This window comes from Haematobia irritans, chromosome 1 (assembly GCF_050003625.1).
Source record: "Haematobia irritans isolate KBUSLIRL chromosome 1, ASM5000362v1, whole genome shotgun sequence".
In the NCBI taxonomy this organism is placed as follows: Eukaryota; Metazoa; Arthropoda; class Insecta; order Diptera; family Muscidae; genus Haematobia; species Haematobia irritans.
In genome coordinates, this window is record NC_134397.1 from 28,492,526 (window position 1) to 28,517,875 (window position 25,350).

Genomic DNA, 25,350 nt, shown 5'->3' on the forward strand with positions numbered 1-25,350 from the left:
GAATAGAACCCTATTGATTTTGGAAGAAATTGGTTAAGTTTTAGATATAGCTTCCATATTTTCAGCGAATTAAAGTAAAATTTTGCACAAAAAGTGCAACTGATTGTGTCGTAAAATGTGCCGAATTTAAATTAAATCGGTTCAAATTTAGATATAGCTCCCATATATATCATTCGCCCGATATGTACTCATATGATCCCACAAGACTGAATTTTGTCCTAATTTGCTTTAAATTTTGCATAGGGAGTAGAATTAATATTGTAGATATGAATGCCAAATTTGGTTGAAATCTCTTCAGATTTATATATAGCTCCCATATATATATCGTTCCCTCGATTTCCATTGACCACAGAGGTCATAGTTGTAATTCGATTTACGTGAAATTTTGCACAGGGAGTAGAAATAACTTTGTCACTATGCATATCAAATTTTAAGTCTACTGTTTTTTAGAAGTCTAACAAATTTTGTCCAGATAGAGTCAGATTTAAATGTATGTATAGGGAAACAAAAGCCTTTATATAGCACCCAACACATTTGACGGATTTGATGTGATATCGAAAATGTGGATCTACAAAGTGGTACAGGGTATAATATAGTCCGCCCCGCCCGACTTTAGACTTTCCTTACTTGTTTTATTTTCTTTTAGTTTTTTATTTGCTTTAAATTTAAATTTGATTCCAATTTTAACTTTCTCTATATTTGTAATTTAATGTTAAATTTTATTTTAGTGTTAATTTCAATGGGATTTTGCTTTAAATTTAAATTTTTATTTTAATTCCATTTCCATCGTTTTCTTTAATTTTCTTTAAGTTTTCAATTTACCTTAAATTTAATTTTGATTCTAATTTTAAACTTAGGCATGTTTTTATTTTAATGTTCTTTTTTTAGTTTAGTGTTAATTTTAATAGTAATTATTTGTTTTAAATTACATTTGAATTAATTTTAAATTGCATTTTTTATATTAGATTTATTTAGATTTTAATTTAATTTGACTTAATTCAATATATTTTAAATTTAATGTAATTTAATTTGAAGTGAAATCGCTATCTATTACAGATTTTTTTATGTTTACATAAAAAGTCTCTGGTCAAGATAATTTACTTTGACTTAAATATTTTTTAAATTGAAGAATTTCGTTTGGACTCATTTTTCGTTTTTTTTTCTGTTCACTTCTTTTTCTATATGCTTCATATTGCCCCTCTATCTTTAATGAATTTCATTTGCAATGGATCCCATTATAAATAGTCCATGGGGCGCCTTCCAACAACCTCTACGACTTTTCATAGCACTCTTTGATGAGTTCCTGCATCCAATTTCCTTCGGAAAAAATATTGAAACAAAGAGGGGAAAAGTACATCGACAATGAATCTTTCCATGAAGTTTAACACACAAAAAAGTGTATATTCCCTAATCTTAAATTTCCTTTCGAATCAAAGCAATACAACGGCAAAAACACCATTCATCCAACTTTCATTTCCCTTTAAACTCAATCAAAAAAAAAAGGAAAGGAAGCGAAAAAAATTTGAAATCTTTTTTTTTTTTAATTTTATACTGTAGCCACAGAAAACCCAAAGCACCGACGCAAGCATACCACAGTGAATTTAATGTGTCACTAAATGCCATCCATAGTAAAAAGTACACAAAAGTAAAAAGGCTCCCCTTCTATAGCAGAGACACAACACAACAACAATAATAACAACATACAAAAGTTGGAGCAACATAATGCCACAGTTGGGGAAAATACATCAACCGGAATATATGTGTGCAATCGTTTGGTTGTTGTTTGTACGGAGAGGTGGTAGTGGTGCCAAGACAGCAAGACCCCATATTTATTAGAGCGAGACAACAGCAGATAGGGCATACATTTAACTGTAACCCCAAGCATACTGTCATGCACTCACAATGCTTACACTTGCACGCACACACTCACAAATACTCAAGCAAAACATGCCTTATTATATTTGCAAATCTCATTTATTAACCAACCAAAATACTCTCAGTGGTATATTCTCAATTTCCATAAAATTCACTCATATGTCTCTCATCGTTGGGTTTTTTAAGGGCGGAGTTATTTCCAATTGGAATTTTGAATTGAGCATAAAGTATTTTGAGTGAAAAATCATTGGGTAGATGTTTCGTTAAGTTATACCATAGCCCCGTATTAGTCTTTTCAATTATCTGTGTTTGGTTTACTAAATGGAATATCTCAAAGTTGAATTCTTAACAGAAATGTTCAGTAAGTATTTGACTGTTAGAATATTAACAGTATGGTGTTAATGCTGATAAGAAAATTTTTGGTTTGTCTTATTTTTATGTAAACACATAAGAATGTAAGAGTGAACAATTGGAAAATCGCTAATGTTAAGCTATGTGAAATATATGCACGCTCACAAAAAATCGCTTCTGTAACATATACTCCCAAACATATTTTGCTTCAAGCATATACATTTTTGGCTATTGCCCAAACATTTATATGTTTGATCTCTTCCAATATATAATATGTTTGAAAGCATATTGGTCTAAACAATATATGTTTGGGTAGTCTAAGTTCCAAACATTTTGTATTTTTGCATCCAAATTCAATAATGTTGTCTTCCAAAAAACAATATGTTATTATGTGAACATATAATATGTTTGGAAGCATTTTGCACCCAAAAATATTATATGCTTAAAAAAATTCTCCCAAACAATATTGTGCTCAAAATTTTATTTATTTATTTATATATTTACAATCATAATGAATTATGAAAATAAACAGGTAATATAGGTGCTAACAACATAGGTTTTCGACCTGAATGCTCAAAATTTTGTTTCTGCCCAATTGTATATTCCTCCACATCTTTCTCACTTCCACGAGATTTTTTAGTTCTTAGCACCGTTTTCTGTAATACAAACATTGTAGAATAAATTATTCAATTGTATGATTTTTTTATTTTAATTTTACCTTTTGCCGGACGGGGATTCGAACAGCGGACCACACAGTTTGTAAGGATCAAAGAAGTAGCTGATCAATTGCCCAAGGAAAAATAAAATGTTAATTTTGTAATAACAAGCAACCACCACCAACTTAATTCAATATCGCTCCCTGTTAAATAGCGCTCCAAGCTACTAAACACATATATGTTTATAGGCTATTTCTAAATTAATATATGTTTGCATCCAAGCATATTATATTTACAAACATTTTATGTCCCAAACATAATATGTTCTAACATATTAACATATATGTCCCAAACATGTTATGCTAGATTATGAACATTATATGCTTGCACTCAAAAATATTGTGTTTAAAAATTTGTGTTCCAAACATATAATGTTTATAGCCAAACATATGAAAAACAGTCTTTTTCATCCGTGTGGGAATTAAAAGTTAAGTTGTAAATCTCTAAAGTTAATAAAATTGTGGATATCTAATAAAACTGTAATATGTTCAGAGCAGTCTGCATTTTACCATATCATAATTACATCGCTCCTTATCAACTTTGCATTGAACTCACACCGAGTTCGTGAGGATAAAAATGGTACAACAGAGAAATGGTACAACTGTGGCTACTACGGTTGCCACAGTTGGTAGAATTCTACAAAAATGTTTTTTTTTTTGTTTGGTAGATTAATAGAATTCATGATAATTTTGTAGATTTTGTAAAATATTCCTTTCCAATTAAGAAATACATAAAATTCTATAGAAATAAAATATTGACAAAATTTTCTATAGAAATAAAATTTTAACAAAATGTTCTATAGAAATAAAATTTTAACAGAATTTTCTATAGAAATGAAATTTTGACAAAATTTTCCATAGAAATAAAATTTTGACAAAATTTTCTTTAGAAATAAAATTTTGACAAAATTTTCTTTAGAAATAAAATGTTGACAAAATCTTCTATAGAAATAAAATGTTGACAACATCTTCCATAGAAATAAAATTTTGACAAAATTTTCTATAGAAATAAGTTTTTGACAAAATTTTCTATAGAAATAAAATTTTGACAAAATTTTCTATAGAAATAAAATTTCGACAAAATTTTCTATAGAAATAAATTTTCGACAAAATGTTCCATAGAAAAAACATTTTGACAAATTTTTCTATAGAAATAAAATGTTGACAAAACTTACTATAGAAATAAAATGTTTACAATATTTTCTATAGAAATAAAATTTTGACAAAATTTTCTATAGAAAAAAAAAACGATGACAAAATTTTCTATACAAATAAAATTTTGAAACATTTTCTATAGAAGTAAAATTTTGAAAACATTTTCTAAGGAAATAAAATTTTGACAAAATTTTCTATAGAAATAAAATAAAAATCTGTAAAAAGAAACTTTTGTCGGACTAAGGTCAATTTGGCTTAAGTCTGAAAAATTATTCAAAATTAATTAGATCGTCCTTGAATTTTGCGACTTTTTGTCGGAATCAATACCAAAATCATTAGGGTAATGACAAACTCTTTGAAACCGATCAATTTTTTTCAATGTACCCTAATTTACTACAGACCCGATATTAACCGAATTTGTACCATGTTTTATCCGCAGCAAAAGTCCGGATTTTTCAGAGAATACTATTGTAGGCGGTCCATCGTGGGGTACACTGAAAAAAATATTTACGTAGTATTAAAGAATACGCAACCTAAATTTGAGGATACGTAATTTACACAATATTAAGGGCGAATTGCTTAATTGATTAATGCAATTTTTATTAAAAGAAAGTTTATAATCTTTGCTTATAAGGACACTCCGACTTCTGTGAAAAGTTGATCGATTTTGGACAAGGAAAAAACTTGTATATACTAGAAAAATGCGTCTTCTATGCTAAGCAAAATTTGCATTCGTATTTTAAAGACATGAAATCTTTGACCTCATGACAATATTTTTTTTCAGTGCAACATCCTCTACTTGCAGCAAAACTATCAACCAAGTATTAGAATAAATTCGAGCAGTTCACTAAACCCAAAGTGAAGCACACTGGAACCTTCCGAAAAAAGGTTTATGATATAAGAAATATAAGAAATAATATTTGGACAATACTTTCAATAGAAATAAAATTACGACAAAATGTTCCATAGAAAAAATATTTTGACAAATTTTTCTATAGAAATAAAATTTCGACAAAATGTTCCATAGAAAAAACATTTTGACAAATTTTTCTATAGAAATAAAATGTTGACAAAATTTACTATAGAAATAAAATGTTTACAATATTTTCTATACAAATAAAATTTTGACAAAATTTTCTATAGAAAAAAAATGATGACAAAATTTTCTATAGAAATAAAATTTTGACACATTTTCTATAGAAGTAAAATTTTGATACAATTTTCTATAGAAGTAAAATTTTGACACAATTTTCTATAGAAGTCAACTTTTGAAAACATTTTCTAAGGAAATAAAATTTTGACAAAATTTTCTATAGAAATAAAATAAAAATCTGTAGAAATAAAATTGTCCATAGAATTAAAATTGTCTATAGAAATAAAATTTTGACAAATTTTTCTATAGAAAACACATTTCGACAAAATTTTCTATTGAAATAAAATAAAAATTTATAGAAACAAAATTTCGACTAAATTTTCTGTAGAAATAAAATTTTGACAAAATTTTCTATGGAACAAGTAAGGAAAGTCTAAAGTCGGGCGGGGCCGACTATATTATACCCTGCACCACTTTGTAGATCTAAATTTTCGATACCATATCACATCCGTCAAATGGGTTGGGGGCTATATATAAAGGTTTGTCCCAAATACATACATTTAAATATCACTCGATCTGTACAGAATTTGATAGACTTCTACAAAATCTATAGACTCAACATTTAAGTCGGCTAATGCACTAGGGTGGAACACAGTGTTAGTAAAAAAATATGGGAAACATTTAAATCTGAAGCAATTTTAAGGAAACTTCGCACTGATTTATCGCACGATATATATGTATTAGAAGTTTAGGAAAATTAGAGTCATTTTTACAACTTTTGGACTAAGCAGTGGCGATTTTACAAGGAAAATGTTCGACCATTTTTGTCGAAATCAGAAAAACGTATATATGAGAGCTATATCTAAATCTAAACCGATTTCAACCAAATTTGGCACGCATTGCTACAATGCTAATTCTACTCCTTGTACAAAATGTCAACTAAATCGGAGCAAAAACTTGGTCTCTGTGGTCATATGAGTGTAAATCGGCCGAAGGCTATATATGGGAGCTATATCTAAATCTGAACCGATTTCAACCAAATTTGGCACGCATAGCTACAATGCTAATTCTATTCTCTGTGCAAAATATCAACTAAATCGGAGTAAAAGATTGGCAACTGTGGTCATATTAGTCCATATCGGGCGAAAGATATACATGGGAGCTATATCTAAATCTGAATCGATTTCAACCAAATTTGACACGCATAGCTACAATCCTAAATCTACTCCCTGTGCAAAATTTCAACCAAATTCGGCCAAAAATCTGGCTTCTGGGGCCATATAAGTCCATATCGGGCGAAAGATATATATGGGAGCTATATCTAAATTTGAATCGATTTCAACCAAATTTGGCACGCATAGCTACAATCCTAAATCTACTCTCTGTGCAAAATTTCAACCAAATTCGGCCAAAAATCTGGCATCTGGGGCCATATAAGTCCATATCGGGCGAAAGATATATATGAGAGCTATATCTAAATCTGAACCGATTTCAATCAAATTTTGCACACTTAACTATACGACTAAGTGTTATGCTTTTACAAAATTTTAAGCAATTCGGTATAAAACTCTGGCTGCTGGGTCCATATTAGTGCATATCGGGCGTAAGATATATATGGGAGCTATATCTAAATCTGAACCGATTTCTTCCATGTACATGTACCAAATTTGAAGGCGATTGGACTTAAATCGCGAACTAGACTTTGATCACAAAAATGTGTTCATAGACAGACGGACGGACAGACGGACATGGTTATATCGACTCAGGGACCCACCCTGAGCATTATTGCCAAATACACCATGTGTCTATCTCGTCTCCTTCTGGGTGTTACAAACATATGCACTAACTTATAATACCCTGTTCCACAATGTGGCGCAGGGTATAATAAAAATCTATAGCAATAAAATTTTCTATAGAAATAAAATTTTGACAAAATTTTTTATAAAAATATAATTTTGACAAAATGTTCTATAGAATAAAACTTTGACAAAATTTTCTATAGAAATAAAATAAAATTTCGACAAAATTTTCGTTTGAAATAAAATTTTGACAAAATTTTCTTTAGAAACAAAATTTTGACAATATTTTCTATAGAAATAAATTTTTGACCAACTTTTCTATAGAAATAAAATTTTAACAAAACTTTCTAGAGAAATAAAATTTCCACAAAATTTTCTATAGAACAAAACATTTCGATAACATTTTCTATAAAAATAACATTTTGACGAAATTTTTCTATGGAAATAAAATTTCGACAAAATTTTCTATAGAAATAAAATTTCGACAAAATTGTCTATAGAAATAATATTTTGACCAAATTTTCTATAGAAATAAAATAAAAATCTATATAGTTGACAAACATTTAAAATTCGACACCCGTTTGCTCTTCGCAACCCAACTGATATTCTTTATAAGCTTTATCAATCCTCTTCTATATAGCAAGCACAAAGTCTCATAGTCCCTTTTGATGATAGAATATATCAATAAGATATTTTACTAAATTTTACCTTCCACATTGCCTCTTCCAAACACACGTTCATGTAATTTCCTTTAAAAGGTGAAATGAAATGAAATCTTTCATTTCTACAAAATGAACAAAAATTTCAGCTGATTAAATATTAGCAATATTCTTGATATCATTCATCATTTTGGTTGGAGATGTCATTAGGGAATCTAAGTGAGACCATTCTGGGTCACAACCATAATAAATGTATATTTTGACAAATTGTTTTTCATTGGCATCTATTGTTCCTTGCATTGTCCTTTGAATCATTACACAGAACGAGTGATAATATTTTGTGCAAAAATCAAGAAGGCTATCAGTGCAGATTACATGAAGAAAACACTAAACCTTGTGACATTTGAAAGGTGTTTTGTTTTTGTTTTTTTTTTTTGTGTTTGTTAATTAGGAAACCCGAATGGTTAAGCGTCAATTAAAATCAAGACAATATACTCCCTCAGGCATTTTCTTATACAAAGACAGCCTAGACATTTAACAAATGGTCTTTGACTGGGGTTAATGGATTTGGCCAATCTTTATGCAAAAGCAAGAATTGATGCGATTAATTCCAATGTGGGCAAGATAACTCATCATTAGTTTATTTTGCCGAACACTAAGTGATAGATTTTGAGGGTTGTCACATGTTAACAAGAAAGGGATAACATTTTCAAGAAATACGATTTATTTTCAAACCAATACACTAAAACAAGTAAGGAAAGTCTAAAGTCGGGCGGTGCCGACTATATTATACCCTGCACCACTTTGTAGATCTAAAATTTCGATACCATATCACATCCGTCAAATGTGTTGGAGGCTATATATAAAGGTTTGTCGCACATACATACATTTAAATATCACTCGATCTGGGCAGAATTTGATAGACTTCTACAAAATCTATAGACTCAAAATTTAAGTCGGCTAATGCACTAGGGAGGAACACAATGTTTGTAAAAAAATATGGGAAACGTTTAAATCTGAAGCAATTTTAAGGAAACTTCGAAAAAGTTTATTTATGATTTACCGCTCGATATATATGTATTAGAAGTTTAGGAAAATTAGAGTCATTTTTACAACTTTTCGACTAAGCAGTGGCAATTTTACAAGGAAAATGTGGGTATTTTGACAATTTTTGTCGAAATCAGAAAAACATATATATGGGAGCTATATCTAAATCTGAACCGATTTCAACCAACTTTGGCACGCATAGCTACAATGCTAATTCTACTGCCTGTGCAAAATTTCAACTAAATCGGAGTTAAAAATTGGCCTCTGTGGTCATATGAGTGTAAATCGGCCGAAAGCTATATATTGGAACTATATCTAAATCTGAATCGATTTCAACCAAATTTGGCACGCATAGCAACAATGCTAACTCTACTCCCTGTGCAAAATTTCAACTAAATTGGAGCAAAAAATTGGCCTCTATGGTCATATGAGTGTAAATCGGGCGAAAGCTATATATGGGAGCTATATCTAAATCTGAACCGATTTCAACCAAATTTGACACGCATAGCTACAATGCTAATTCTACTCCCTGTGCAAAATTTCAACCAAATTGGGGTAAAACTCTGGCTTCTGGGACCGTATTAGTCCATATCGGGCGAAAGATATATATGGGAGCTATATCTAAATCTGAACCGATTTCAATAAAATTTGGCACACTTGACTAAACTATTTAATAAATTCGTTTTGTCTTCATAGTTAAGTGATTCGATTTGAAACTACACTCAAAAAAAAGTTTACTTCGATCCAAAGATTTTGACCATACCATAAGGATTTTGGTATTGATTCCGAGCCAAAGATGTGGCTTCTTTAAAATCAAGAAATTTTTTAGGATCTGGGATCAATAAAAATAATATTAGGATGTAAGGATTTTATTCCGTAGACACAGAAAATAAAGAAATAAAGATACAGATCTCATTTATAGAATTTTCATTCTATTTTTGCGGTATATTAATAGAGATATTCACGTACGAACAACTGTCAGTTTAAAAATCCAAATTATAACGGATAACAGGTTCGCTGATAAGTCCCCGGCCTAAAAAGGAAAAAAACACATTTTTTGTCAAAATTCGTTTTTATTATTCAACATAGTTCCCTCAAGAGCGATACAACGATTATAACGACCTTCCAAATTTTTGATACCATTTTGGTAGTACTCCTTCGGTTTTGCCTCAAAATAGGCCTCAGTTTCGGCGATCACCTCTTCAGTGCAGCCAAATTTTTTCCCTGCGAGCATCCTTTTGAGGTCTGAGAACAAGAAAAGGTCGCAGCCAGATCTGGAGAATACGGTGGGTGGGGAAGCAATTCGAAGCCCAATACATGAATTTTTGCCATCGTTCTCAATGACTTGTGGCCCGGAGCGTTGTATTGGTGGAACAACACCTTTTATACCCTCCACCATAGGATGGGGGGTATGTTAACTTTTTCATTCCGTTTGTAACACATCGAAATATTGCTCTAAGACCCCATAAAGTATATATATTCTGGGTCGTGGTGAAATTCTGAGTCGATCTGAGCATGTCCGTCCGTCCGTCCGTCTGTTAAAATCACGCTAACTTCCGTCTGTTAAAATCACGCTAATATATATATAGGCCCCATATAAACCGATCCGCAGATTTGACCTCCAGAGCCCCTTGGAAGAGCAAAATTCTTCCCATTCGGTTGAAATTTGGTACGGGATGTTAATATATGGTATCCAACAACCATGCAGGAATTGGTTCCTATCAGTCCATAATTATATATAGCTCCCATATAAACCGATCCCCAGATTTGACCTCCGGTGCCTTTTGGAGAAGCAAAATTCATCCGATCTGCTTGAAATTTGGTACATGGTGGTAGTATATGATATTTAACAACCATGCCAAAAGTGGTCCATATCAGTCCATAATCGTACATAGCCCCATATAAACCGATCCCGAGATTTGGTTTTGGAGCCTCTTGGAGGAGCAAATTTCATCCGAGTGAGTTGAAATTTGGTACATTGTGCTAGTATATCGTCGTTAACAACCATGCCTAACTAGGTCCATATCGGTCTATAGTTATATATGGCCCTCAGATAAATCGATCCCCAATCACACAAAAATTGATCCATATCAAGTTCATAATTGTATATAGCCCCCATATAAGCGACCCCCATATTTCAATTCTGGCTCTCTACGTACAAAAAGTCCATATCGATTCGTAATTATTTGTAGACTTAACTATACATAACTTTTTTGTCTAATATATACCATGTATGGACTAAATCACAATTTAGAGAACGATGTTAAGAAGTTTTAAGATACCACAACCCAAGTAATTCGATTGTGGATGACAGTCTTTCGTAGAAGTTTCTACGCAATCCACGGTGAAGGGTACATAAGATTCGGCCTGGCCGAACTTACGGCCGTATATACTTGTTTCTTCTTCATATGGGGCCGTTTTGCCGCGATTTCGACCTTCAAACGCTCCAATAACTCCATATAATAGTCACTGTTGATGGTTTTTTCCCTTCTGAAGATAATCGATAAAAATTATTCCATGCGCATCCCAAAAAACAGAGGCCATTACTTTGCCAGCGGACTTTTGAGTCTTTCCACGCTTCGGAAACGGTTCACCGGTGGCTGTCCACTCAGCCGACTGTCGATTGGACTTAGGAGTGTAGTGATGGAGCCCTATTTCATCTATTGTCACATATCGACGGGTGTATTACGAGTTAACAGCTGCAAACACCGCTCAGAATCATCAACATGCTGTTGTTTTTGGTCAAATGTGAGCTCGCGCGGCACCCATTTTGAGCAGAGCTTCCGCATATCCAAATATTGATGAATGATATGACCAACACGTTCGTTTGATATCTTTAAGGCCTCTGCTATCTCGATCAACTTCATTTTACGGTCATTCAAAATCATTTTGTGGATTTTTTTGATGTTTTCGTCGGTAACCACCTCTTTCGGGCGTCCACTGCGATCACTGTCCTCCGTGCTCATTTCACTACGCTTGAATTTTGCATACCAATCAATTATTCTTGATTTCCCTGGGGCAGAGTCCGGAAACTCACTATCAAGCCAAGTTTTTGCTTCCACCGTATTTTTTACCTTCAGAAAACAGTATTTTATCAAAACACGAAATTCCTTTTTTCCATTTTTTCACAATAACAAAAGTTGCTTCACAAAAGACGCTCTATCTCACACGCAGGAAGGAATATGATCACCTCAAACATGTTTCAAGAGCAAAATGTTATTTTTGTAGGGTGACCATGTAACATGGTTGTCACTAAAATGTTATTTTATCGTCAAATATAACCTGCTTGCCGAAATCAGATACATGATTTCCGAGAAAATAACATGGTTGCGAAAACCATGTTACATGTTCACCACCCAAAAATAACATTTTGCTCTTAAAACATGTTTGTGGTGATCATATTCCTTCTCTGGGTGCACAAACTAATTGACTTACAGGCGTCAAATTTTGACACGATTCTTTTGAAGGTTGGTACTATTTAAAAATAATATGCATTTAATACTAGCGACGCCATCTATGTGTCAGACCGGGGACTTATCCAACCTGTTACTTCAAAGTGAAATTTTTTTTCTTAATTCCAAAAAAAAAACACTTTAAAGCAAAGATGCTAAATCCTCCAAATAAGTCTTAGCCTATGGTACATTTGAAGCGTTTTTTTCTTAAATCTAAAGCTTTAATATTTCAGTTAATTTAAGGACGATTTCTTTAAATCAAAAATGTGTTTCATAGCTTTAGGGAAAATTTGCTTTATTTCAAAGAAATAAAACTTTAACGGAGGCGCGCAAATTTGCAAAATTTGTAATGAAACTAATTTTGAAGCAAAGATTATAAACTTTATTTTCATTAAAATGTCATTATTTTAAAGAAATTTGTGCTTAATATTTTGTAAATTGTGCATCCTAAAATTTAGGTTGCGTAATCTTTAATATCATGTAAATATTTTTTTCAGTGTAGATAAGCATTAAATTGATACAATAAACATGTTTTTTCTGTGCGTGTGGGCTTGAATTATTTTTTACTACCGGAATTGAATTGATTTTGCTTGATTTGTCTGAGTGGCCTCAGGAAAATCATTATCGTACATCATAAAATATTCGCCAAAAATAAACAATAATCCTATAGAATTGAAATAAATTTCATAGTGAAAAGATTTAAACTCATGAAATTTCATAGCCTCAAGGTATATCACATAAATAAATTTTAGGATCTCAAAATAAAACCAAAACACGGGATAAAAAGCCAAATAACACTAAAGAGACTTAAACGAAAATAATTTTAAGGTTGCCTGACACAGGGATGGGTGTATGTAAGTCAAGTGTTACAGAAAATAAAAAAATAAAAATCACACAATAGAAGGAATCAAGCTATTATCATTTGTATACAAATATAAACATTTTTCCAAAAGGAAAATTTACATTTAGTGTATAACGTTTTGCGTGAATATTATACATATGTTTGAGTGTCAAAATAAATTAATGTATGTTTCATTATACCCTGCGCCACACTGTGGAACAGGATATTATAAGTTAGAGCATATGTTTGTAACACCCAAAAGGAGACGAGATAGACACATGGTGTCTTTGGCAATAATGCTCAGGGTGGGTCCCTGAGTCGATATAACCATGTCCGTCTGTCCGTCCGTCCGTCCGTCCGTCTGTCCGTCTGTCTGTGAACACATTTTTGTGATCAAAGTCTAGGTCGCAATTTAAGTCCAATCTCCTTCAAATTTGGCACATGTTCCTAATTTTGATCAGAATAGAACCCTATTGATTTTGGAAGAAATCGGTTCAGATTTAGATATAGCTCCCATATATATCTTTCGTCCGATATGCACTAATATGGACCCAGCGGCCAGAGTTTTATACCAATTTGCTTGAAATTTTGTACAAACATAACACTTAGTCGTATAGTCAAGTGTGCAAAATTTGATTGAAATCGGTTCAGATTTAGATATAGCTCCATTATATATATCTTTCGCTCGATATGCACTAATATGGACCCAACAGCCAGAGGTTTATACCGATTTGCTTGAAATTTTGTACAAACATAACACTTAGTCGTATAGTCAAGTGTGCAAAATTTGATTGAAATCGGTTCAGATTTAGATATAGCTCCCATATATATCTTTTGCCCGATATGGACTTATATGGCCCCAGATGCCAGATTTTTAGCCAAATTTGGTTGAAATTTTGCACTAGGAGTACAATTAGTAGTATAGTCAAGTGTGCAAAATTTGATTGAAATCGGTTCAGATTTAGATATAGCTCCCATATATATCTTTCGCCCGATATGGACTAATATGGTCCTAAAGGCCAGAGTTTTGGCCCAATTTGGTTGAAATTATGCACAGGGAGTAGATTTAGCATTGTAGCTATGCGTGCCAAATTTGGTTGAAATCGATTCAGATTTAGATATAGCTCCCATATATATCATTCGCCCGATATGCACTTATATGGACCCAGAAGCCAGATTTTTATCCCGATTAGCTTGAAATTTTGCACAAGGAGTACAATTGGTATTATAGTCATGTGTGCCAAATTTGATTGAAATCGGTTCAGATTTAGATATAGCTTCCATATATATTTTTCGCCCGATATGGACTTATATGGCCCCAGAAGCCTGATTTTTGGCCAAATTTCGTTGAAATTTTGCACTAGGAGCACAATTAGTAGTGTAGTTAATTGTACTCAATTTGATTGAAATCGATTCAGATTTAGATATAGCTCCCATATATATCATTCGCCCGATATGCACTTATATGCACCCAGAAGCCAGAGTTTTAGCCCAATTTGATTGAAATTTTGCACTAGGAGTACAATTAGTAGTATAGTCATGTGTGCCAAATTTGAGTGAAATCGGTTCAGATTTAGATAAAGCTTCCATATATATATTTTTCGCCGATATGGACTTATATGGCCCCAGAAGCCAGATTTTTGGCCAAATTTCGTTGAAATTTTGCACTAGGAGTACAATTAGTAATATAGTCATGTGTGCCAAATTTGATTGAAGTTGGTTCAGATTTAGATATAGCTCCCATATATATGTTTTTCTGGTTTCGACAAAAATGGCCAAAATACCAATATTGTCCTTGATAAATCGCCACTGCTTAAGCTGAGTACTATGTTCACTTTTCAAGCTGAAAACCAGCTTGTTTTCACGGTTACGTTTTATACCCTCCACCATAGGATGGGGGTATATTAACTTTGTCATTCCGTTTGTAACACATCGAAATATTGTCGATCTGAGCATGTCCGTCCGTCCGTCTGTTGAAATCACGCTAACTTCCGAACGACACAAGCTATCGCCTTGAAACTTGGCACAAGTAGTTGTTATTGATGTAGGTCGTTTGGTATTGCGAATGGGTCATATCGGTCCACTTTTACGTATAGCCCCCATATAAACGGACCCCCAAATTTGGCTTGCAATTGCTCTAAGAGAAGAAGCAAATTTCATCCGATCCGGCCGAAATTTGGTACATGGTATTAGTATATGGTCTCCAACAACCATGCAAAAATTGGTCCATATCGGTCCACTTTTACGTATAGCCCCCATATAAACGGACCCCCAAATTTGGCTTGCGATTGCTCTAAGAGAAGCAAATTTCAACCGATCCGGCTGAAATTTGGTACATGGTGTTAGTATATGGTCTCTAACAACCATGCAAAAATTGGTCCACATCGGTCCATAATTATATATATCCCCCATATAAAACGAGCCTCCGATTTGGCTTGCGGAGCCTCTAAGAGAAGCAAATTTCATCCGATCCGTCTGAAATTTGGTACATGGTGTTGGTATATGTTCTCTAATGACCATACAAAAATTGGTTCACATCGACCCATAATTATATAAGCCGATCTCCAGATTTGAACTCCGGAGCCTCTTGGAGGAGCAAAATTTATCCGATCCGGTTGAAATTTGCAACGTGCTGTTAGTCCATATCGGTCCATAATTATATATAGCCCCCATATAAATCGATCCCCAGATTTCTCCTCCGGAGCCTCTTGGAGGAGTAAAATTCATCCGATCCGGTTGAATTTTGTAACATGGTATTAGAATGTGGCCTCTAACAAACACTCAAGAATTGGTCCATATCGGTCCATAATTACATATAGCCCCCATATAAACCATTCCCCAGATTTGATCTCCGGAGCCTCTTGGGGGAGCAAAATTCATCCGATCCGGTTGAAATTTGCAACGTGGTGTTAGTATAAGGCCGCTAATAACCATGCCAAAATTGGTCCATATCGGTCTATAGTTATATCACACAAAAATTGGTCCATATCGGTTCATAATCATGGTTGCCACTAGAGCCAAAAATAATCTACCAAAATTTTATTTTTATAGAAAACATTGTCAAAATGTTATTTCTACAGAAAATTTTGTTAAAATTTTATTTTTATAGAAAATGTTGTCAAAATTTTATTTCTATAGAAAATTTTGACAAAATTTTATTTCTATAGAAAATTTTGTCAAAATGTTATTTCTATAGAAAATTTTTTCCAAATTTAATTCTATAGAAAATTTTGTCAAAATTTTATTTCTATAGAAAATATTGTCAAAATTTTATTTTTATAGAAACTTTAAACTTAATTATATACGTACTTAATCGGCCTTTTTAGTTTAATATATACTACGTATGGACTATGTGGTATATATTACGGTGTTAGGAAGTTTTAAGATACCTTGCCATCGGCTTCAGTAGAAGTTTCTACGCAATCCATGGTGGAGGGTACATAAGCTTCGGCCTGGCCGAACTTACAGCCGTATATACTTGTTTTAATTAATTAATTTAGAAATATAAAATTATTTGCAAACAATTCCTTGGATCTTTTCCATCCTATATTTGGCAAGACTAGATCAAAATATAATCGTCTTCATAAATATATTTGTACTTTTAATTTAGTGTTTTGGTGAAAAAGCCGAACATAGTACTCACCTTTAGTCGAAAATTTGTAAAAATGACTCTAATTTTCCTAAACTTCTAATACATATATAATAATAAACTTTTGCGAAGTTTCCTTAAAATTGCTTCAGATTTAAATGTTTCCCATATTTTTTTACTAACATTGTGTTCCACCCTAGTGCATTAGCCGGCTTAAATTTTGAGTCTATAGATTTTGTAGAAGTCTATCAAATTCTGTCCAGATCGAGTGATATTTAAATATTTGTATTTGGGACAAACCTTTATATATAGCCCCCAACCCATTTGACGTATGTTATATGGTATCGAAAATTTAGATCTACAAAGTGGTGCAGGGTATAATATAGTCGGCCCCGCCCGACTTTAGACTTTCCTTACTTGTTTAAATTTAAATTGTTAAATATAATAAAATATTTTTTTAGAACTAACTTTAGGTCAATTAAGCTGTTAAACGAAACTTAGCCACCTCTGGTGCTTCTCTTGTTTTTTGTTTTTTTTTTTCACAAAAAAATTTTTTTGGAGTTTTCATCTCATATTCAACTCAAAACCAACATGAAATGCCACAGGAACGCCATAAGAAAATAAAATAAAATTTTACCACCGACCTAACCATCGACACACATACCAACTGAGTGCTTTGGAAGGCCACTTCATCTAACTGCATTAACTGACCGACCGACCGCACACTTTGAGTAGGTGTGTGAATTAGGGCTGGATGCCATATGATGATCATCATCATGATGATCATTATGATGCGCCAATCTAAAGAGCCAAGCCTTAAGATTGTGGTACACCAAAAATTGGTAGTATATGATGGTTGGGGTTACTCATAGAAATTGGATAAGCAAACAAGTGCGTGTTGCAATTTTCCCCGTTGGTGATGGTGATGCCTTTGCTAGAGATATCCAAGTGTAGTGTGAAGTTTGAAAGGGAACGAGCAGGAGGATCATATTTTTTTACAATCATTAAATAGTTAAAGTAAACAACGAAAATGCCTGGCACTTGAAAGTTTACAATTACAAGTTTATGTGAAGAGATTTGTTTTGTGACCACAATGGTCATTCATGACCAGTATACTTTTTTTTTGAGTTTGCAATTTCTATTGTATGCTTTTTTTTTGCTTTTATATATTTTTTTTTTCGTATAATTTAATGATTATTATCATCATTATTTCTCGGTTTAGTGGGATAGTATTAAATGATGGCTACAATTTTTTTTACCGTTTCCAATTTCTGTTGATGTTTTTATATTTGTTTTGAAAATTTCTAATTGTGGGTGCTAGAATCATTGCACAGCGGAAAATTTCGAAAAAAAATTGGGAAATGTTTTGCAAGTAAACTACAACACCAACAAGTATACGAGTATACGACATTAAATTCGACCAGGCCGAATCTTTAATATCCACCTCCATGAATCAAATATAAAAGTTTTGTTTGCCGCAGTTGTTTACTTGAAAATGTATGGAATTTTGCAGATAGGATCGAATGGTACACACAAAAAACAAATTTTTTTTATACCCTCCACCATAGGATGGGGGATATATTAACTTTGTCATTCCGTTTGTAAAACGTCGAAATATTGCTCTAAGACCCCATAAAGTATATATATTCTGGGTCGTGGTGAAATTCTGAGTCGATCTGTCCGTCCGTCCGTCCGTCTGTTGAAATCACGCTAACTTCCGAACGAAACAAGCTATCGACTTGAAGCTTGGCACAAGTAGTTGTTATTGGTGTAGGTCGGATGGTATTGAAAATGGGTCATATCGGTCCACTTGTACGTATAGCCCCCATATAAACCGACACTCAGATTTGGCTTGCGGAGCCTCTTGGAGGAGCAAAATTCATACGATCCGGTAAAAATTTGGTATATGTTGTTTGTATGTGGTCTTTAACAAACATGTAAAAATTGGTCCACATCAGTCCATAATTATATATAGCCCCCATATAAACCGATCCCCAGATTTGGCTTGCGGAGCCTCTAAGAGAAGCAAATTTCATTCGATCCGGTTGAAATTTGGTACATATTGTTTGTATATGCTCTTTAACAAATATGTAAAAATTGGTCCACATCAGTCCATAATTATATATAGCCCCCATATAAACCGATCCCCAGATTTGGCTTGCGGAGCCTCTAAAATAAGCAAATTTCATCCGATCAGGCTGAAATTTGGTACATGGTGTAGGTATATGGTCTCTAACAACTGTGCAAAAATTGGTCCACATCGGTCCATAATTATATATAGCCCCCATATAAACCGATCCCCAGATTTGTCCTCCGGAGCCTTTTGGAGGAGCAAAATTTATCCGATCCGGTTGAAATTTGGTACGTGATGTTATTATGTAGTATCTAACAAGCATGCAAAAATTGGTCCATATCGGTCCATAATTATATATAGCCCCCATATAAACCGTTCCCCAGATTTGATCTCCGAAGCCTCTTGGAGAAGCAAAATTCATCCGATACGGTTGTAATTTGGAACGTGGTGTTAGTATATGACCGCTAATAACCATGCCCAAATTGGTCCATATCGGTCTATAGTTATATATAGCCGATCCCCAATCACACAAAAATTTATCGATATCGGTTCATAATCATGGTTGGCACTCGAGCCAAAAATAATCTACCAAAATTTTATTTCTATAGAAAATTTTTTCAAAATTTTATTTCTATAGAAAATTTTGTCATTTCTGTAGAAAATTTTGTCAAAATGTTATTTCTGTAGAAAATTTTGTCCAAATTTTGTTTCTATAGAAAATTTTGTCAAAATTTTATTTCTATAGAAAATTTTGTCAAAATTTTATTTCTATAGAAAATTTTGTTAAAATTTTACTTCTATAGCAAATTTTGTCAAAATTTTATTTCTATAAAAAATTTTGTCCAAATTTTATTTCTATAGAAAATTTTGTCCAAATTTTATTTCTATAGAAAATTTTGTCAAAATTTTATTTCTATAGAAAATTTTGTCAAAATTTTATTTCTATAGAAAATTTTGTCAAAATTTTATTTCTATAGCAAATTTTGTCAAAATTTTATTTCTATAAAAAATTTTGTCAAAATTTTATTTCTATAGAAAATTTTGTCAAAATTTTATTTCTATAGAAAATTTTGTCATTTCTGTAGAAAATTTTGTCCAAATTTTATTTCTATAGAAAATTTTGTCAAAATTTTATTTCTATAGAAAAATTTGTCAAAATTTTATTTCTGGATGAAAGTTTTGAGTAGAAGTTTCTACGCAATCCATGTTGGAGGGTACATAAGCTTCGGCCTGGCCGAACTTACGGCTGTATATACTTGTTTGTATTGTTTTTTGTTTTTTTTTTTTTTTTTTTTTTGGCAAAACACCAGTTATTTCAATAGGGACTTTCGATGTTTGTCAATTAGACGATTTCAGTTAATAACAATGTGTCGATTTCAAACACCAAAGGACGGCATTTAGATTTCGTTTAGTCCCAAATTTTTGATGTTGGATATTAGTCGATTTACAAACATACAATGACGACTTTTACTTTTGAACTCGTTTATTTGGTTTGTATCGACAAACCCATATATAAGGAAATATCCCGTTAATATCAGAAAACATTCGTCGTTGTGTATTTTGTGTAAAAAATTTTTCCCAATTTCATTCAATAACACGAAAAAAACTCTCAAAATTGGAATGTTGTAAATGTTCACCCATAACAATGTCACTATCCTATTTACGTGTAGGTCATATTATGACACCCATGTCTATATACTCGGGCCAATAATGTTGTGTGTATGATAACGTGTCATCATCATCATCAATATCGATGTCCAGTGGCACACAGATGTCATGAGCCTCAACAATATCATTCACAGCTCGATCTACCTTTGGCTATTATTTGTGTCAATAGTAAATTTTGCACATGATCTTCAGATAACTCCAACACCCGTATGGGTAACCATCACCATCATCAGAATCTGATGAACACATTTCTCCCTGATAGCTTAATCGGTACAATATAATGTGTGTACTTTGATGATGTGTTACAAAGCAAAATGTAAGAGGCTTTGTATAGATGGGCGCATGCCCATATGGCAGCGATCAGTTCATATACCCTCTTCAGTAAGTGTTCTCCTCTTGCAATGAGAGTCCAACGAAAGACTTTAAAATTAAGCTACTGAAGGCTACTACTACTACTGGGTCATGCATATGTACATCATCATAAAATGCTCCATACACATCATGCCATGGTCTAATGTAATTTTTGGCCATCAGTAGTGTGACCGAAGTATCCACCGATGTTGTATCCAAAGACGACTGGCCAAGCGAAGAAGAAACAAAGCCAAAAAAAAACGCAACACGTTTCTCAACTATGAACTTTGACAAAATATGAACGTTGTTTTCTATCCTTGCTTCGTTTTTTTTTTCCTAAATTATGTTGGTGTGTTGTGCTTTATTGTATCTGGTTTGAGTCATTGTTTAACTAATTCTTAAAAAAACTTAATGCACACATCAAACTTATTCCATCAAACAATGCATTATCATCAATATTAGGGTGGACCTCTATAAACATCAACAATTGCATATAAAACACAATTTTTTTCTCGAACATTATTTATTGTGAGAAACGCTTATGGATTAAAGAGAATTACATTCTAGTAACCTAAAGGAATGTTCATGGGCTGAATTTTAAGTACCCAAATAAAGAGATCTTCTTATATTTTGTGAACACACAAAAAGAAAATTTTGGTTCAATCACTATTTTATATGAAATATTTATATTTTTGTATTTTGACAAACTTTTCTGTAGAAATTTTATTAGAAAAGTTTTCTAAAGAAATAAAATTTTGACCAAATTTTCTATAGAAATAGAATTTATTAGAAAAATTTGCTAAAGAAATAAAATTTTGACAAAATTTTCTATAAAATAAAATTTTGATAAAATTTTCTATTGAAATAAAATTTTGACAAAATTTTCTATTGAAATGAAATTTAGACAAATTTTTCTATGGAAATAAAATTTTGAGTAATTTTTCAATGGAAATAAATTTTTGCAAAATAAAATTTTTTTTTATGAAAAATAAAATTTTTTCGAAAATTTTCTAAAGAAATAAAATTTTGACAAAATTTTATATGGAAATAAAATTTTGAAAATTTTTTCTATGGAAATAAAATTTTTTACAAAATTTTCTAAAGAAATAAAATTTTGACAAAATTTTATATAGAAATAAAATGTTGACAATTTTTTTTTTAATTGTGACAAAATTTTCTATAAAATAAAATTTTCTATTGAAATAAAATTTTGACAACATTTTCTATAGAAATGAAATTTAGACACATTTTTCTATGGAAATAAAATTTTGGCAAATTTTTCTATGGAAATAAATTTTTGCAAAATAACAGTATTTTGTTTTTTATATGAAATATACAATTTTGACAAAATTTTCTATAGAAACGAAATTTAGACAAATTTTTCTAGGGAAATAACTGGTTGGCTGATAAGTCCCCGGTCTGACACATAGATGGTGTCGCTAGTATTAAATGCAACTTTTGTTATTGTGAAAAAAATGGAAAAAAAGGAATTTCGTGTTTTGATAAAATACTGTTTTCTGAAGGGAAAATATACGGTGGAAGCAAAATATACGGTGGCTTGATAATGAGTTTCCGGACTCTGCCCCAGGGAAATCAACAATAATTGATTGGTATGCAAAATTCAAGCGTGGTGAAATGAGCATGGAGGACGGTGAACGCAGTGGACGCCCGAAAGAGGTGGTTACCGACGAAAACATCAAAAAAATCCACAAAATGATTTTGAATGACCGTAAAATTAAGTTGATCGAGATAGCAGAGGCCTTAAAGATATCAAAGGAACGTGTTGGTCATATCATTCACCAATATTTGGATATGCGGAAGCTCTGTGCAAAATGGGTGCCGCGCGAGCTCACATTTGACCAAAAACAACAACATGTTGATGATTCTGAGCGGTGTTTGCAGCTCGTAATACACCCGAGTTTTTTCGTCGATATGTGACAATGGATGAAACATGGCTTCATCATTACACTCCTGAGTCCAATCGACAGTCGGCTGAGTGGACAGCGACCGGTGAACCGTCTCCGAAGCGTGGAAACACTCAAAAGTCCGCTGGCAAAGTAATGGCCTGTGTTTTTTGGGATGCGCATGGAATAATTTTTATTGATTATCTTGAGAAGGGAAAAACCATCAACAGTGACTGTTATATGGCGTTATTAGAGCGTTTGAAGGTCGGAATCGCGGCAAAACGGCCCTATATGAAGAAGAAACAAGTATATACAGCACTAAGTTCGGACGGGCCGAATCTTAAATACCCACCACCATGAACCAAATATTAGGGTTTCCTTTAAAATTTCAGGAGGGCTTGAGGACTTGAGGACACTTTCCGAAGATAAATTTAAAGATTTCATCTATGAGGACTATATCAGATTCTGGATTTATAAGAACCATTTTTGTTTGAGTTTTAGAGGAATCATTAACATCTCTTGTAAGTGTGCAAAAAAATTATAAAATAACGTCTTGATTTGAAATTTTAAATCTGTAGAAGTAAAATCTGGAAATTTTACATTGAGTTTCAAGCAATTTTCATGATCAGTGCGCCTTCTACACCCTCACGAAGTGAAGTCGGTCTATATGGAGGCATTACCAAATGGACCGATAAAAACTTAATCCGATATACGTTTTTGTGAGCCTAAAATACCAGAATATTTACAATTTCAGGCAAATCAGATAAAAACTACGGTTTCTAGAAACCCAAGGAGTTAAATTGGGAGGTCGTTCTTATGGGAGCTATACTAAAATATGGACCGATACTCACCATTTTCGGCAAACCTCTTTATGGTCCTAAAATACCTCTAGATTTCCAATTTCAGACAAATTGGACTACGGTTTCTATAAGACCAAGACCCCAAATCGGGAGGTCGTTTTATATGGGGACCATACCAAAATATGGACCGATACTCACAATTTTGGCACACGTATTTGTGGTCTTACAATACCTCTAGATTTCCAATTTCAGGTAAATTGAATAGAAACTGCGGTTTCTATAAGCCCAAGAAGTAAAATCGGGATATCGGTCTTTATGGGGGCTATACCATGGACCGATACTCACCATTTTTGGCACACCTCTTTATGGTCATAAAATACCTCTAGATTTCAAATTTCAGGCAAATTGGATAAAAACTACGATTTCTATAAGCCAAAGTCCCCAAATCGGGAGGTCGGTTTATATGGGGACTATATCAAAACCTGGACCGATATAGCCCATCTTCGAACTTGACCTGCCTGCAGGCAAAAAACGAGTTTGTGCAAAATTTCAGCACGATTGCTTCATTATTGAAGACTGTAGCGTGATTACAACAGACAGACGGACAGACGGACATCGTTATATCGTCTTAGAATTTCTCCCTGTTCAAGAATATATATACTTTATATAGTCGGAAATCGATATTTCGATGTGTTACAAACGGAATGACAAACTTATTATACTCCCGTCACCATTCTATGGTGGTGGGTATAAAAAGTGTTGTTCCACCAAGACGACGCACCGTGCCACAAGTCATTGAGAACGATGGCAAAAATTCATGAATTGGGCTTCGAATTGCTCCCCCACCCACCGTATTCTCCAGATCTGGCCCCCAGCGACTTTTTCTTGTTCTCAGACCTCAAAAGGATGCTCGCAGGGAAAAAAAATTTGGCTGGAATGAAGAGGTGATCGCCGAGACTGAAGCCTATCTTGAGGCAAAACCGAAGGAGTACTACCAAAATTGTTTCAACAAATTGGAAAGTCGTTATAATCGTTGTATTGCTCTTGAAGGGAACTACGTTGAATAATAAAAACGAATTTTGACAAAAAAAATGTGTTTTTCTTTGATAGACCGGGAACTTATCAGCCAACCTGTTAATTTTTTGCAAAATAAGAGTTTTTTGTTTTTTATATGAAATATACAATTTTGACAACATTTTATATAAAAATAAAGTTTTTTTAGAAAATTGAAAAAAAAATAAAATTTTAACGAAATTTTATATAATTTACTTTGCTTTATAAACCCTCTATTTTTTTGTTTGCATTTTTTCCTTTTTTTATTTCTAATACATATAAACATACTAATATCAACAAAAGAATTGCACTCAAAATGTTGTAAAGGCGTTATTGCCTATTAGATAGTACTACTTATAAGTATATAATTTTTGTACTATCAAGGATCTCTAAATAAAAATATTAAATAAATAAAATTTTAACAAAATTTTATATAGAAACCTAATTTTGACAAATTTTTCTATGGAAATAAAATTTTTTAGAAAATTTTCTAAAGAACTAAAATTTTGACAAAATTTTATATAGAAATAAAATTTTGACAAATTTTTTTATGGAAATAAAATTTTGACAAATTTTTCTATGGAAATAAATGGTTGCAAAATAAGAGTTGTTCGTTTTTTATATGAAATATAAAATTTTGACAACATTTTCTATAAAAAATATTTTTTTTTTAGACAATTTTCTAAAGAAATAAAATTTTGACAAATTTTTCTAAAGAAATAAAATTTTGACAATTTTTTCTATGGAAATAAAATTTTTTAGCAAAATTTCTAAAGAAATAAAATTTTGACAAAATTTTATATAGAAGTACAGTTTTGACAAAATTCTAAAAAAATATTTTTTTAGAAGATTTTCTAAAGAACTAAAATTTTGACAAAATTTTATATAGAAATAAATATTTTGAAAAATTTATCTATGGAATAA

General features: G+C 32.3%; 1 protein-coding gene across 4 annotated transcripts in view; it reads left to right on the top strand.

The window, feature by feature from the left end:
* The first annotated feature begins 2,156 nt into the window (after positions 1–2,156).
* Positions 2,157–25,350, top strand: part of LOC142220514 (prostate-specific antigen-like) — a 51,972-nt gene continuing 28,778 nt past the window's right edge. Inside the window, exon 1 of one of the 4 annotated variants that reach the window (XM_075289698.1) lies at positions 2,157–2,236. Coding sequence is in view for 2 of the 4 variants with exons in the window: in XM_075289696.1 (XP_075145811.1) it covers positions 2,268–2,297 (30 nt within the window). In the remaining 2 variants the exon portion in view is untranslated. The other 3 variants (XM_075289696.1, XM_075289699.1, XM_075289697.1) reach the window with 3 other exon arrangements.